General features: G+C 36.8%; 1 protein-coding gene across 1 annotated transcript in view; it reads left to right on the forward strand.

Moving 5' to 3' along the window:
* Positions 1–18,229, forward strand: part of vwf (von Willebrand factor) — a 227,436-nt gene that overhangs the window by 68,020 nt on the left and 141,187 nt on the right. Inside the window, exons 14-15 of the mRNA XM_028808181.2 lie at positions 348–543; positions 12,778–12,993. Coding sequence (XP_028664014.2) covers positions 348–543; positions 12,778–12,993 — 412 coding nt within the window. The remainder of the gene's footprint in view (positions 1–347; positions 544–12,777; positions 12,994–18,229) is intronic.

Raw genomic sequence — 18,229 nt, forward strand, 5'->3', positions numbered from 1 at the left:
ATAACTTTTGAATTCAATTGAAATAAATATTTCCCTTTATTGTCACCCCACAAAGCAGACCAATTATTGAAAATAATCTTTTTAATTACACTTTCATTCTAACCCACAAGTAATTTTCTATCTTCTTGTTTTTTGAGTATTAGATTTGACATTACTTACCTCATTCCTTTGTTGTTTGAACTGAACTGTTTTGTGAACTTTAGGGAATATTTACATTATACTGAAATATGCTTTATAGAATACTCTTTACAAACTAGAATACTGTATTCTACTGTGATATCAACACTCCTCATACTACGCATAGAATGAATAAGAAAAGCTAAGAGATATGTGAACTCTTTTCACAGCTCAGCCCAGTATATGCTGGAAAAACATGTGGCCTTTGTGGAAACTACAATGGCAATCAAAGAGATGACTTCACTACCCCTGCAGGACTAAATGAGGCTCATGTGGAGAATTTTGGGAATTCCTGGAAGATTAATGGTGAATGTGAAGATATCCTGAAGCAAGACAACGACCCGTGCATTCTTAATCCTAAAAGAGGTAGGTCTGCAGATAAATACAAAAGTAGAAAAATGGCCAAACGATGAGGTTCAGGAATGTACCTTATGCCTTTAGAACCCATGTTTGTATAAATACTAATGATTCTGGAATTTGTTGTGAATTTTGAAAACTGTTTTCATTTTTTCATAAGCTTTTTTATAGCATTATAATGCATGCTATCTAATGTACATTTAACAACCCATTGGTTGTAATTTAGTAATAATAAACAAATTTCAGAATTGATAAATGAGCTAGGAAAACAAGTGCTAGTCACAGAACAAGTCCACAAAAGTTTTCATGTGTTTGTTGATTGATAGATATGTACACACATACATACTCTGGTCTGATCACACACCAGGATGACTAAAAATAAATGAATCCTTTAACTTGGCTGTCACATTCACAAGAAGACATTATGCAGAAGTGTTGCTATTGGCATAAAGATATGGAATAAGATTGCTGCCAAAAATAATAATAATTTAAGTCAAATTTACATTTCACACGTGTCAATTACGCTTGTGCTTCTGAAAATTACGCTTGCTTCTGAAAATTATGAGTACAATTCTCAGACATGAACAAACGGTCAAAAATACATCACTGGACGCACAAGGCATTCCCTATTGAAGAAGAAACAATTGATTTTTGTTACTTTGTATGTGCCACAAAAATGGAACAATGGAGTTATTTTTGATAGTGATCCTGCTCCATATATATGGACTAACGCTTTGGTCGTCCATTCAATTGCTGCCTCGGTGTTGCGTGTTTGTGATCTAACTGGAGGTCTCGGTGAACAGAGTTTTCCTTAGTAGCATTTAATGAACATCCTCAGGCAATCAGCCCTGGCTGTGACATTAATCCATCACGGGAGATATAGGGAGAATGTCACTGTTTCACGTGAGCCTGAAGTTTTTCGGTTCCAGACAGATTCTTATTTACACAACTTGTGCAAAACATTTCTGTGCGTACGCACCGTTTATACATGAGGCCCCAGGTCTCCCAACTGCGAGGCAGCAGCGCTACCCACTGCGCCACCGTGCTGCCCCAGTATCTTAATCCATCCATCCATCCATTTTCCAACCCGCTGAATCCGAACACAGGGTCACGGGGGTCTGCTGGAGCCAATCCCAGCCAACACAGGGCACAAGGCAGGAAACAGTCCTGGGCAGGGTGCCAACCCACCGCAGGACACACACAAACACACACCAAGCAGACACTAGGGCCAATTTAGAATCGCCAATCCACCTAACCTGCATGTCTTTGGACTGTGGGAGGAAACCGGAGCGCCCGGAGGAAACCCACGCAGACACAGGGAGAACATGCAAACTCCACGCAGGGAGGACCCGGGAATCGAACCCAGGTCCCCAGATCTCCCAACTGCGAGGCAGCAGCGCTACCCACTGCGCCACCGTGCTGCCCCAGTATCTTAATTTACATGCTAATTAAAACAGCACTTTATAAATTAGTTCGTATCAGTTTTAAAGTTGTCTACATAATCTTTATCTCCCTGCTTTTTTGGATGTAATTACTGTTTTAATAATAGGTTGACATCACAACTGGCGTCTTAGTTGTTGTGTTAGTTGATGTGCTTTTGCACTTTGCTTATTTAACTTTGTTTAAGAAGCTGGCAATGTCCTTTCAAAGATAGAACATTAATTCATCCATCACTGATCCATCTCTTATGTTTTCAAAGCACACCTCATTGGATTTTTTTTTCTTCTCAGTTTGTTCAGCAATCGTGTTAGCTTATCACCAGATGCTTGCCAATCGATAAACACTAAGCTTTGATCAAAGCACTTTATCATCAGGTACACATAATCTCTTTGTGATCTAACATACTGCTAGCTATAGTCATTTGTTCCTTAGCACAGACGTTTGACAATAGATAGATAGATAGATAGATAGATAGATAGATAGATAGATAGATAGATAGATAGATAGATAGATAGATAGATAGATAGATAGATAGATAGATAGATAGATAGTAGCTCATCATTTAAGCCAGGCATGTCAAACTCACTACCATTGGTAGGCTGCTTCGACTGCCATACGTGCGTCAGCAAGCCGCACTGTAACAAATACTATTATACTATTATACAAAGTTACTGTAGCTTTCTTTCCAATACTGAAAACTTTAAAAAATGTAACACTTAAAGTTTAAAGAAAAGCAATTTATTTCCATACAGTCTCCATACAACAGTGTAGAATTAGAGTCTTAGCCTCTTAGCTAGGTCCTTATCTATAATAATAAAAGGCAAAGCCCTCACTGACTGACTCACTCACTGACTGACTGACTCACTCATCACTAATTGTCCAACTTCCCGTGTAGGTGGAAGGCTGAAATTTGGCAGGCTCATTCCTTACAGCTTACTTACAAAAGTTAGGCAGGTTTCATTTCGAAATTCAAAGCGTAACGGTCATAACTGGAACCTCTTTTTTGGCCATATACAGTAATGGACTGCAACTCACTGGCCGTGGGAGGCGGGGTTGCGGGGGTTGCATATCGCGTCATCACGCCTCCCACGTAATCACATGAACTGACTGTGAAGGAGAAAGGACGGCCTTATATGGCGTTCGTTTATAAAACAGAGGACAGGCGACGTCAGCGCAAGAGGCGAAGCCACAGTTTAAAAAGGTTTACTTTTCTTCTTAATAAAAATTTTAAAGCAGTACTTCGCCACTGCGAAGCGCTGGTATTTTGATATATATCAAAATATATCGCGTCATCACGCCTCCCACGTAAGCACGTGAACTGACCCGCTGCCGTTTGCAATGCCATATTCGCGAGATACAAGTTTAATGAGAAGACACGAGGTATAAACGACAGTTTGGATCACATTGTAACAGAGTTAATATTGCTGTAGTGAGAAACTTTTAACTGGCGGGTCTTAGCTAACATTAAATAAACCCGTGGACATCGCAACATCACACAAGAGACCGGCTCACGTGAAATGACTGAACGCAGCAGGAGTGATCACTTCGATGAATCAAACCTGTTCAAAAAACACATTACACAATTGATAAGGTACGAAAACATAATGAAAAAAAGTACAGTATAAACCGTAACTTTAAATTAAGTTTATAGAAACGCTCCCGCTACCGTTTGCAATACCATATTAGCCCCTGCGAAGCGCGGGGATTTTGCTATATATATTAAACTATTTCAACCATTCTATGATCTGCTTCTCGCAACTGAAAGAGGGCACCGTGGCAGAAGTTAGCCGGCTTGCTGACCAACCACAAGCGTTACCTGGTAGGTAACCACCCATACAATCAGATTGTGAATCAGACTACGAATGCCTGCAATGTAATTACCCCGATCTACATGCTGTCAAATGAACGAACCACACGCCGTGGCACAACGTTAGGGGCTTCGCCTCTAGCGCTGACGTCCGAGGTTCAATTCCCGTAAGGAATTGCAGTGAGTGTGTACGCCTGATGAGCCCACAATTACGGCGAAACACGTGTCGCGTACTATGCATCTTCAAAGCACGGTGTAAACCGTAAGTTTAAATTGAGTTTATAGAAACGCTTCAGCTGCCGTTTGCAATACCATATTCGCGAGATACAAGTTTAAGAGGTATAAACGAGACTTTGTAACAGAGTTCAAATTGCTGGAGAAGAGAGACTTTTAACTGCCGGGTCATGTCGCGTGTTCTCGGGTAGATACACCAAAAAATGTATACATTTATGCATGTAATGGGCAAACAAAAAATGTACTATACCCGAAAGCACTGCAGTAGTACTCAATGTATCTTTACTTCTTAAATGTTAATGTTTTACTGTTTAATAATTTATACGCTTCTTATATGTTGTTCAAATTCTTTTATCAAAATACCAGTAACAGCGCACTGCACGATAACGTGGAGTGAATACACATGAGCATTCATGTTATTTATCCTCTTTCTCTGTACGTTTACCATTCGTTTGCTCAGAGGTTGATGCGCTTGCTGCTTAATGAGTAGCTCTTCACCCTAGCGTCCCGCTGCTTCTCTTCTTTCATCGGCATCTTTTCCCGTTAAAACTGATTAAGTTAGTTTTTGTGTTGCGATAACTTAGTATGGTGCGCACAGCTGTGAGTTGATTCTACAATAAAATAAAATAAAGATAAAAAGAGTAATAAAATCATCACCCTGAAAGCGAATAGTACACGTGACGTAGTATATGTGTACCAAATTTCAAGTCAATAGATGAAATGGTTTGTGAGCTACAGGTGATTTAAAATCCTGGACAGACAAACGAATAGCCACGGTAGCATATTATAGAAGAAAATTTTCCTGTTTAATTTATATTTATATGCAATGTGCTTCTTATATATTACTTCATATTCTCATATGATAATGATGTTAATGTTGTTTATATTGATTTCTATGTTATTGTAAGTGCTCTTTATTTGTGGAAAAATAAATTTGGCAATTAACAAACTTATTTTATACATACTACATTTTATTTTTTTCTCTTGCACTCAGTGAGCGAAGCCACTGGGTAATCAGCTATATATATATATATATATATATATATATATACACATATATATATATATATATATATATATATATATATATATATATATATATATATATATATATATATATATGTATATATGTATATGTAGATATGTGTATATATATATATATATATATATATACCTATATATATATATATATATATATATATATATATATATATATATATATATATGTGTATATATATATATGTGTATATATATATGTAGATACTGTAGATAGATAGATACTTTATTAATCCCAATGGGAAATTCACAAAGGCGAGTCTTGGCGTGTAAAACTCCATGCCCACGTTGTAAAAGTAAGTGTGTCCAGGGAACGAATCCACATAAAATAAATTAATATGATAAAGTAATAAAGTAATAGGAGTGATCAATAAATAGAAATAGAAAAATAAAAGTAAAAAATAAAAGTAGAAAAGTACACATACAATCATACACGGAGCTGCTGAAAAGTCTGCCACTCTCTGCTGCGCTGGATGTTAATTATGTAGATATGTGTATATATATATATATATATATATATATATGTGTGTGTGTATATATATGTACATATGTAGATATATATATATATGTAGATATTTAAATATATATGTAATATGTGTGTGTATGTATGTATGTGTGTATATATGTATGTATATATGTATATGTATGTGTGTATATGTATGTGTATATATATGTTTATGTGTATATATATATGTATATATGTGGATGTCTATATGTGTGTATATGTATGTATATATATATATATATATATATATATATATATATATATATATATATATATATATATATATATATATATATATGTAGATATGTATATATATGTATATATCTATATGTATATATATGTTTGTGTGTGTGTGTGTGTGTGTATGTGTATATATATATATATATATATATATATATATATATATATATATATATATATATATATATATATATATATATATATATATATATATATATATATATATATATATATGACAGCAACACTCATAACAATGACAACACAATTACATTGACAATGATGTTACGTTATTTTTAAAGTGTTTCCTTTTCTTTTTCATAACCTCTTTAACACACTACTTCTCCGCTGCAAAGCGCGGGTATTTTGCTAGTTATATTATATTCATTATATTATATTCATTGCTTATATAGGAGCCTTACAGTTTGAGATTTATTTCTTTTGTCCCGACACTTGGCATCTCTTGTTAGTAACCAGTTCGTCAATATCAGGCTTGAAATCTTGTGCAGCTGCAACTTTTATGAGGGATGAAAGGTGCTCGACGGTAAGTCTTGAGCGATGTGGGGTTTTGGTAGCTTTCATTAACGAAAACAATTGCTCACAAAGGTAAGTGCTTCCGAACATTGATAGTACTCTCGATGCCAGCTTACGGATCTGCACATATGAGGGTGGCAGGTAAGCATACAAGCCTGGCACACCAACTTCATTGTATTTTGCCTTCAGAATAGAATCTGACTGCACTTCAGTCAGTTCCATTTGCATATTCTCAGGCTCATTCTCAACGTTGTAAGAGAACAGCGCAATGCCCTGTTTGTGTGAACTGAAATCACGAAAATGCTCACTGAATTCATTGCTCAGTAATTCAAGTTGGAAAACAAATCCTCCAAAAAACAAATTTTACTTTACTAAGTTTATTTCAAAGTTTATATTGTAAATTAAGCTGATATGCAAAAAGCCACCTGACCTACAATAATTTTACAAACTCAAAATCACAAAAAAATGTTAATAAACAACTCACCAACTTCTCGCGTCCACTTCAGATCTTCAGCTGTAGTCTGCACTAACTGTTCGTTACAATACTAGCACAAAATTACATGAAACTAGAGCAAAAAAACGTGAAAATATGCGGGCTGTTACTACTCGTGATGGTCAGTTCTGCCCAGTGGCCAGTCTCAGCAGCCCAGTCAGTAGTGTAGCCTTAGCAGGGGCGGCTCTAGGCTCGTGGCGGCCCTGGGCAGAGAAAGAATTGGTGGCCCCTTCGCCTGGCAATGTCAATACGGTATCTTATGCACGGCAGATAGCCACATCCGTTGCGGACACTGCATAGCCGCCTCGTGCTCATGACACGCTTCTATATATACGTGTCTGTAACTTGAAAACCAAGTGGCGGCCCATTATTCTCATTACGGCAGAACGTTATAATACTACACATAGCTTACTGCTCTGACTCTAGCGACATTTGTAAATACAGCGTACTAATTAACAAGAAACACAATGTTTTTCGGTCACATTGCCGTCAGCTGTGTTGTTATTTTCTCTTTCTGTTTTATATTCAATATATATTGGCGTGGCGGCCCCTGAGATTTGGTGGCACTGTGCAGGTGCACAGTTTGCACATGCCTAAGGCCACCCCTGCTGCCCGTTGCTGCAGCCTAGCACTTCAGTTGTGATGCTGCGGCTCATTAACTTTGGTCAAGGCTCGTGGCTATACTAGCAGATGACGTTTCCGGTACCATAATGCCATGGGAAAATGTGCTTTTGTCAGAAGGCAGAAGTAAGAAAAGTCAATAAGTAACACCGAAGATGCAGAATGATTCAATCACAAACGATAGTAATCATTTTGTACAAGTTCAGTGCCAACTAGGATCTGTCATGCGGGCCGCACAGATTTCTGTTGCGGGCCGCATGCGGCCCGGGGGCCACGTGTTTGACATGCCTGATTTAAGCTATAATCAAATAGATTATGCCACCAGAGAAGAAATGGGGATACACATGTCAATAAATATTGTTTATTTTTCCAGTAGCTTTCTTTTTTTTACTGGACACACTTTATAAAACACATTTTCAACTGCTAGGATCTAGTTTATAAAAATCTGTTCTGTTCATATTTACCCCGTAATATCAGATTCTTTTTAAAATTTTTCAGAAATTGTTGATATTTGTTGGACGCAGAATGGAGAAGCAACAGTTTTGTGTGATATTATAAGCTATCAAAACTTACTACTATTAATATTTCACGCTTGACAAGGAAAGATAGTTGAATGATATAAGTATTCAAATCCACTGCTGGTATACTGCATGTGTTCAATTAATTTTTTTTTCATGTTTATTACAACAATTATGTTTAATTCTTTCTGTTATGTGCCTATCGAATGCAGTATTACATTTTGTGTTTTTTATTATGAATTATTAATTTAAACTTGATATTAATAAAGACATTTAGTTTTTATAAATTCACTTTGAGATCCACTATATATTTTCTTCACATACAGTGCATATAAAAAGCATTCTCTTCACATATTGTTATCCAACATTGAATCACATTGGATTTAATTTGGTTTTTCCCCTATAGTCTAATTTTGAAAATAAAACTTTAATAATAATTTAAAACAATAAGGCTAATAACAAATTTGATTTTCTAATATATATATTTTCAAAAAATTAAAAGCTTAAAAAACTTCACTAAAACTTGCCATTTTCTCATGATCTTTGTACTTTTTAACCTTAATATCTCCATAACACACAACATGATATCAATGTGATTTTTATTTCAAAAGAATCAGAAACAATTGTGTAAGAAAATAATACCAATTTTATGTGTTTGTTTTGACCACAATAGTTATTGAAAATTTTTTATTATTTAAGCTTTTTTAAAAATGTTAATGTTTGCTGCACAACAACTCTTTAGCTGTTTATTATATCAAAAATCCATTCCCTGTTTTCTGAATGGTCATTTTATGGTGAATAAAAAGAACATATTGATTTTCTGTTTCTAAATGGTCACTTTATGATGAATAAAAAAAGATCATATTCAATTTCTGTCCAGAGCAAATAGTAAGCAAGCTAATTACCTATTTGCAGCATAATTTTCACTTTGCTATGAGTTCAATAAAATCAGATAAATGTTCAGGAACTTCAATTTTCAAATTTCAAACATATTGAAGTTAATGGGGAAGGATGAAGTAAACTAGTTTTGAGTGTATTATAATGGTGCAATGTTTTTTTATGTGTCCCTCAGGGCTAGGGAAGCATCTGCCAGCTATGCTGGACTAATAATTGTTGATAAAAATGTGATTTGTACTGAGAGGCAGCAGTGCTAACAACACTTTGCTTCAAACAAAAAAAGACACAAATGTAACAAATATTACAAATATAATACAGCAAATGGCCACAATTTAGCTAGATCATTGTACTCACAGAGTTCCAGTCTTGGCGCACACATTAGCTTATTCCATTGTTTGAAGTGGTGGCTCCAGGCACAACCTGATTGTATTTATTGTTTCTCATGTATCTGTTCAGATGCTTGCAATTTTTATTCCATCAAGAATAAAAGAAATGCCTTGTAAATAGTTACATATCCTTCATTATTATTATTTTCATAGGGTCTCATATTTTCAGATTAGGGAAGGGGAGTGGCTCCTTTAAGGTTTGTTTTGACGCACATGGCTAATTATGCATGCATAATCAACCATGCGGCACTGCGTGGTGAGTGCACAAGAATCAGTGTTACAGTATATATTCGGTGTAAGTGCTCGCAATATTCTCATTATAGTCAGCTAATTAAAATAAAAATACTGCAAGTTTTTTTTTTTTTTTTATTAAAGCATGTGATATCAAATCCAGAAGGAGCTGAGATCAGGTTGTTACATCATGCATGTGAGAAACGTATCATACAGTGATCTTACAGTACCCATGCATGAAAGTTCTGTGCCTGGCTTCTACAGCTCCGTGATATCTTGCTGACCTCACAATTTATCATCAGATACTGGGAAAAAAATTCATCTAAGCTGGCAAATTTCCAGGAAAACTATTTGTTGAACAAAGTCACTGGAGAACACTGCATATTCATTGTGAAAACCACTTTGGGAATTTTGATAATCAGCACTAGTTTCAAGATTAGTGCTTGAGCTGAAGTAACAAAAGTCTTATGAGAAACTGGAAGTGATAGAAGAAGGACACCTTATGGGGATATGCCAGCAGTGCTTCTCAAGAAGGAGGAGGATGGCTGTGCTGCTCGTACATCATTTGTCAGCATTTGAGTTGCACATTATGATTGTGGTGCATTCTACACACTCTATAACATTTATTTATTATTACTAAACTATTATTATAATTTTATTACTTTTCCATATATTGTTCTTTGCCACAAAATTACTAATTCTATATAATACTAAAAAAATGTTTTTCTGCCATGATGAATTGGTTTGGATTTTATCACGCTTCACAGTGGGTAGAACAGCCAGATACAAATATAAAACACAAAATAATTTGTCACATAAGAAACATATTGGGCAACCAATTGGATTTAGAAGTCAAATAATTCATTAAATGGAGAACATCTGTATGTAGTTGAAGGGTTTGATTATAGTATAACTGCACCTGTACCTGGAAAGTCCAACTTGTACACAATAAAGACACAACAATACTCCAAGAAACTCCATGATAGGGTGATTGAAAAGCACAGGTCAAGGGACTGATACAAAAATCAAGTCACTAAATAACGATTGGTGTACAATTAAATCAATCATCAAAAATAGGAAAGAGTATGCTGCAGCTGTAAATTTGCCTTAAGCAGGCCAGCCACAAAAACTGAGTAATCATCAATTAACGCTGAAGGAGTTACAAGCTACAGCAGATTAGGTTGGAGAGTCTTTGTCTACAGCAACTATTGCCTGAAGGTTTGACCAGTTACAGCTTTATGGAAGAGGGGTAAAGAGAAATGCAGATGACCTTTGCAGTCTGTGTACAGGAGACTCTAAAGTCAGCTGGAAGAAGGTTCTGTAGTCTGATGAGACCAAAACGGAGCTTTTTTGCCCATCAGACTAAATGACCTGTTTGCTGGAAATCAGACACAGCACTCGGAGTACTGCACCCTCCACACATCCTTCTGCTGATACCAGCATAGGAGAGACATCCCCACCCATAATTACAACAGCGCAAGTGAGCAGAGAGCTGAGGAGACTTCGTGCCAGCAAAGCAGCGGGTCCAGATGGAGTATCGCCACGACTGCTGAAGGTCTGTGCATCAGAGCTGGGGGGTCCTCTACAGCGCATCTTCAACCTGAGCCTGGAACAGGGGAGAGTACCAAGGCTTTGGAAAACATCTTGCATCACCCCAGTCCCAAAGGTATCACGTCCAAGTGAGCTGAATGACTTCCGGCCTGTTGTTCTGACATCACATGTGATGAAGACCATGGAGAGGCTGCTGCTTCACCACCTGAGGCCACAGGTTCAACATGCCCTCGACCCTCTGCAGTTTGCATATCAGGAGAAGGTGGGAGCGGAGGATGCCATCATCTATATGCTACATCGATCCCTCTCCCACTTGGACAGAGGCAGTGGTGCTGTAAGAATTATGTTTCTAGACTTCTCTAGCGTCTTCAACTCAATCCAACCTCTGCGCCTTAGGGACAAGCTGACAGAGATGGGAGTAGATTCATACCTGGTGGCATGGATCGTGGACTATCTTAAAGACAGACCTCAGTATGTGTGTCTCGGGAACTGCAGGTCTGACATTGTGGTCAGCAACACAAGAGCGCCGCAGGGGACTGTACTTTCTCCGGTCCTGTTCAGCCTATATACATCGGACTTCCAATACAACTCGGAGTCCTGCCATGTGCAAGAGTTCGCTGATGACACTGCTATCGTGGGCTGCATCAGGAGTGGGCAGGATGAGGAGTATAGGGACCTAATCAATGACTTTGTTAAATGGTGTGACTCAAACCACCTACACCTGAACACCAGCAAAACCAAGGAGCTGGTGGTGGATTTTAGGAGGCCCAGACCCCTCATGGACCCCGTGATCATCAGAGGTGACTGTGTGCAGAGGGTGCAGACCTATAAATACATGGGAGTGCAACTTGATGATAAATTAGACTGGACTGCCAATACTGATGCTCTGTGTAAGAAAGGACAGAGCCGGTTATACTTCCTTAGAAGGCTGGCATCCTTCAACATCTGCAATAAGATGCTGCAGATGTTCTATCAGACGGTTGTGATGAGCGCCCTCTTCTACGCGGTGGTGTGCTGTGGAGGCAGCATTAAGAAGAGGGACGCCTCACGTCTGGACAAACTGGTGAGGAAGGCAGGCTCTATTTTTGGCATGGAGCTGGACAGTTTGACATCTGTGGCAGAGTGACGGGCGCTCAGCAGGCTCCTATCAATTATGGAAAATCCACTATCTATCTATCTATCTATCTATCTATCTATCTATCTATCTATCTATCTATCTATCTATCTATCTATCTATCTATCTATCTATCTATCTATCTATCTATCATTATCAAAAATACATTATCTCCAGTATGACTAGATGGTAGATTTGCTTTCTAGCAAGACAATAATCCCAAGCATAAAGCAAAAGCTTTGACTTTTCCCATGCAACAAGACAGAGTTTGAACAGTTTTGCAAAGAACAATTAGGAAAAATAGTGTTCAGATGTACAAAAGATACATCTAATAAACACTGACTTGAAATCAATACTTGTGCAATCAATTACTTTGTGTTTAATATTTGTAATAAATGTATATCACTTTGTACAGATCTGTTTTTATTTTGTTATTAATGAGTCATTTTTTTATTGATTAATGCCACAGAAAGTAAACTAAATCCTCTTTTCTTTAGCGTTTTGTAACAATAAATAGAGTTTTGGAGTAAGTGGGACATGGTGAATGCTTTTTATAGGCATGGTACATGGAAATTTTTATATTATTACATAATTCCTGAATCATTGTTTTTTCCCCTAGTGAAGTATGCTGAGGAAGCCTGCGCTGTGCTCTTCTCACCTGAATTTAAACCCTGCCACTATGAGGTCAACCCTGCTCCATTTTTCAAAAATTGCCGCTATGATGTGTGCTCATGTTCTGACGGACATGAGTGTCTGTGCTCAGCTGTGGCCAGCTATGCAACTGCCTGCACCAGGAAAGGAGTGCTTATCAATTGGAGAACTTCAGATTTTTGTGGTAAGAAGGACCAAGAAAAGATGAGTGTTTCAAGATTTCAAATATACTATATTTTCTGAATGATTTTCTGTGATCTAGAACTTCAATTAATTATTGTGACACAAAATGAAGATTTTATAAAAATCTGGCTAATGATAGCTTCCTATTACTGAAAGATGTTATTTTACTAATGACACATTTCAGTCCAAAACACTTGTCTAATTAAACAATTAAGATGTCCAATTGGCAATTTTTAAAAAGCTGTTCAGCCACAGACCTTGGTAGCTTGTTTCAGATTCCCACGACTCTTTGTGTAATGAAATACTTCCCATTCTTTATCTTATATGCATTTCACCTTGATTGCCCATAGTCTACCAATGGTTTACTGTTCTCTTGCATTTAGAATTCCATGTTATTTTTAATACAGTTACTGCAAATATCCTTACTTTTTCATTTTTAAATTAAACAATTTAAAGCTAAGTCAATTAATATTAAGAAAATAAATGTTTAGACTTAAATTATATCAATACACCTCTTTATATTATTTTATATGTAGTAAGACAATAAACAAAATCTTTCACTAAATGCAATAAGCTAAAGATTTCTGAAATTTACTTTCAGTTATGAAATTGTATGAAAACCTACAGTTTCAAGGATTAGTTAAGAGTAAGGTCATTGTTAAGTACATACGCCTTTTTTTATTAAAGGGCCTATAGAAGCCTTGGCTGCTATTTCAAATCAAGCTCCAATCAAATTGGGCAAGAATTTCACCCAAAGCAATAAGTGGATTAGTGACAGGCTGAGTTTATCTCTTTAATCTGCAGGCAATGTATTAAAGTCTTTTTTTCAAAAAACATGACATTTTTGGAATGGGTATCAGAATGCCATGAAATCTTTGCTATGAGACATAAGATTAAAAACTTTTCTTTGACATAATTATAATCAACACCAGGTAAGCAACAAATAAAAACAGTCATTTTTAGTTGGTGTATTCCTTTAAAACATACTGAATATGTCCATTTTTCAAGCTGAATGTTATCAAGTGTCGATATTGGTCTTGAGATTGCACACATATTGCAAAACAGCATTTCCATGTCATTTTAGGAAAACCAAAAAAAAAAAAAAAAATCAAACCACTTAAGTGAGATTCAGTCATTTTAGAGGGGGACCAGCTGTGCAATTCAGCCTCAGGGACATGTCTTTCCTCTTGCAAAGGGTTTTCAAACTCAGTTTTATTGAGGACCAAAAATAACATTTTAAAAACCCAATGGGAGTTTAATATATCAATAAACAACTTCTGTCATATTTTCTTTACAAACAAAACACATAGGCAACTCTCTGCTGATCACAACAATGCTGTATATCCTGCCTCATGTCTCTCTTTTTTGTTTTCTTGGCCTTGGCAGTGGGTTAGGTAGGGTTCCAGCAGCCATCGGACCAAAATAAACACATAATGAAAAAAATACATTGCATAAAGTCCGGTGAGTGTGACGGGCCAGGTACATACCATCATTTGTGGCTATGGCAAAGTACTGTACATTAATTTTTATTTCCATTAGCATTAGTCATGGCTGGATGGCATCTGAGTACATTATACAACCAGATGTAAATGTACTAGTGATAGTGCACACAGACCAGAGTCACAGTTGGTCAGAAACAAAAGCGATCATGTTTAACATGGGTGGAAGTGCAAAGACATTTTTCATCCACGTATAACAATCATGTAGGACTGTGGCAGCAGTCAGGTAAGATGCAGTGTAGGTTTAAAAAGTGAGCAACTTTAGAACAATTACAAGAATGTAGACAAGAACAGGCCATTCAACCCAACAAAGCTCACCAGTCCTATCCACTTAATTATACTAAAAAAAACATCAAGTATAGCTGTAAAAGTCCCTAAAGTCCTACTTTCTACCACACTCCTTGGTAACTTATTCCATGTGTCTGTGGTTCTCTGCGTAAAGAAAAACATCCTAACGTTTGTGCAAAGTTTACCCTTAACAAGTTTCCAACTGTGTCCCTATGTTCTTGATGAACTCATTTTAAAATAACAGTCTAAATCCACTGTACTGATTCCCTTCATAATTTTAAACTCTTCAATCATGTCTCCTCTTAATCTTCTTTTGCTTAAACTGAAAAGGTCAGCTCTTTTAATCTTTCCGCATAATTCATCCCCTGTAGCAATAGAATCAGCCTAGTTGCTTTTCTCTAGACTTTTTCAGGTGCTGTTCTGTCCTCTTTATGGCCTGAAGACCAAAACTGCATACAGTACTCCAGATTTGGCCTCACCAGTGCATTATAAACTTTCAGCATAACCTCCTTGGACTTGTACTCTAAGCATCACAGCACTATATAACCTAACATTCTGTTAGCCTTCTTTATGGATTCTGAACACTGGCTGGCAGTTGATAGTTTCAAGTCCACTATGACACCTAAATCCTTTACTTTAATCCTGTACGTTTAATTTTCAGACCTTCCATTGTGTATTCAATCCTAACATTGATATTTCCTACATTTAATACTTTACATTTACTTGCATTAAATTTCATTTGCCACAAATTGTGCCAACTTATTAAATACTTTCTCAAAGTTAAGATGAATAATATCAAATGTTCCACTTTGTTCATATCCTTTTGTTGCCTCCTCATAGAATTCCAGCATGTTGGTAAAGCATGACCTCCCTCTTCTGAATTCACAGACTTTTCAGTAAAAACTCTTGCCATGTGTTGCTCATTCTTATCCTTAATAATTCCCTCCATTAATTCACCTTTGATGCGCAGTAAGCTTACTGGTCTATAGGTGCTTGGATCTGCCCAGTCACCCTTTTTTATACAATAGGATAATATTTGCAATTTTCCAATCCTTCAGAATTTCCCCAGTGTGCTGTGACTTCCTAAAAACATGCATCAAGGGTTTACATACAGTATGTACTTTCTAACTGAACTTGAGGGTAAGAATTATCTGGTCCTGACGATGTGTTTGGTTTCAGCCTACTTAATCTATGTACTACTTCTCACTCTACAATTTCCAAATCACTCAGTCCCTTTTACCACTGGGAGGTTATCTACTTCCTCACATGTGAAGTCTTCAGAAAATGTGAATTTAGAGCAATTTCACTGTATTTTTTAATCCCCCTTTACTATTCCTGATGCACTTCAACTCCTTCTTGACTGTTATTTTACTATTAAGAATCTTATTGGGTCATTTTAACAGTTTTAGTCTTTGCATCTGCACTCTTCCAAAAAACTGAGACCTGTTCTATATTATGGTCCTCAGGCCTATCCTGATTATTACAAAATACTAAATCCAGGCAAGCTTCCCTCTGCGTTGGTGCTTTAATATATTGTGTTAAATAACCGACACTGATTACTTCTAAAAACTCCTGCTCTTGTATTTTCGTGATTTGCAAGGTTATCCCAGCTAATTTTTGGGTAGTTAAAGTCCTCCATGACTATAATATTACTCTGTAATCTTGCCTTTTTAATTAATAAAAAGATGTTTTTTATTGCTATAATATCATAATTATGCTCTGTTACATTAATCTCCAACTCACTTGTTTTCATTTTGATACTTCCAGCATTAAGTTGAGCTATTTTAAATATGTTACTCATTTTACTTTTGCATTTAAATGTTGGTTTAGAATTTATAATTGCTATGCATTTTTATTTTTACACTATTTATTGTTCCTTCATGTACAGTTCTAAACCTGGCCTGTCCTAAACTCCCTACCTCCCCATTCCATAGTTTAAACAATTCTCAACCAACCTACACATATGCCTCTCCAACACATTGGTGCCGCTCCGGTTCAGTTGTAACCTGTCGCGGTGGAACAGGTCCCATCTACACCAAGACTTGAGCCCCACGTTAAACATTCTAATCCCTTCAATCCTACCTGGATTTGAACATGGCACAGGGAGAACTTTGGAGCAGACTACCTTCTCAGTTCTGCATCTCAGACTGGCACCTAACTCTTTAAATTTGGATTGCAGAACTGACAGACAACTCGTATGCACATCATTTGTTCCAGCATGGACAATGACAACTGCATCCACCCCTGCTCTGGCCAAGAGCATAGTAAAACTTCCAGGGATGTCTCTCACTTTTTCAACTGGAAGACGACACACCGTATGAGACTCTCTGTCTCTGGAGCAAACCTGCACTTCTATCCTCCTAATGAATGTGTCCCCAACTTCCAATTCTTCTCTGTTTCTGGCATCTGGTTTTGAGGTGGTCCATTGGGGCTCCTCATGCCTGTCTACCACCTCAGAATCATCATAAACACTTTCCAGCTCCACAAGGATCTGAAAATGATTTGACACTTCCAATCCTGGGGCTGATGCCCCTGGAAAGTGTGCACCCTTCACCTTGCACCTTGTGACCGTGACCCACCTACAGTGTCTCTACCTGTCTGGTCTGGAATCTCCTCTTAGGGGTGCACATTATCTCTCTAAAGGACACCTGGGCCAGGTCCACCAATTCTCTACTACAATGCAGGCCAGCCAACATCTGCTCCCTGAACTCGAGGTGCTGAAATCAGCTGGCATCTCCTGCAGATGTAGCCCTCATAGAAAACTTACTTCTCCAAGCCTTCATCTAGAAAGTCCAGCATCCAACAGGACTTACATTGCACTAGCCTCATTATTAAAATTTGATTTTGGATTACTAAAACTGCTCAACTTTTGTTTTGTTATTTTGAAATATATTTATCCCTTAATTTTCTGTTTCTATTGCTTAAAAACAGAACCCATAAAAAAATGGAGATCTATGTGTTTAAAAAATTGCCTTAAAATGTTACTCCAAACTTTATTTTGTGTTTTTTAGTTAAAACTCTTCCATCTCAGTTAGATGATATGATAGAAGTATTAAGTCAACAGACATCCTTAAAACTCCCAACTTACAAAAAGTATTGATTGTACTATAGATTTATTGCCTGATACACCATACCTAAGGGTAAACTTTGAGCACTGACTTGATCAGAATTATAAACTATAGAGAACAATGTAAAAGAAAACCTTCACAATGGATTTATTAGACTTTCTTGTAGTCTTATAGTACAGTGGTTTTGTTTAAAATTAAGATAGTTCACTATGACCATGCATTGACTATTGATAAGTAAATAAAATTACCAAAAAAATAACAATACCCACAAATTAAATTTCTTTCTCACTAAACCATGAATTGTTCTTCAGAAATATATTGGCCATGCTTTTTCTATTATGTACAGTATACATAATGTTTTGTTCACAAAATATAACTCAAC

Source organism: Erpetoichthys calabaricus, chromosome 1 (genome assembly GCF_900747795.2).
Source record: "Erpetoichthys calabaricus chromosome 1, fErpCal1.3, whole genome shotgun sequence".
In the NCBI taxonomy this organism is placed as follows: Eukaryota; Metazoa; Chordata; class Cladistia; order Polypteriformes; family Polypteridae; genus Erpetoichthys; species Erpetoichthys calabaricus.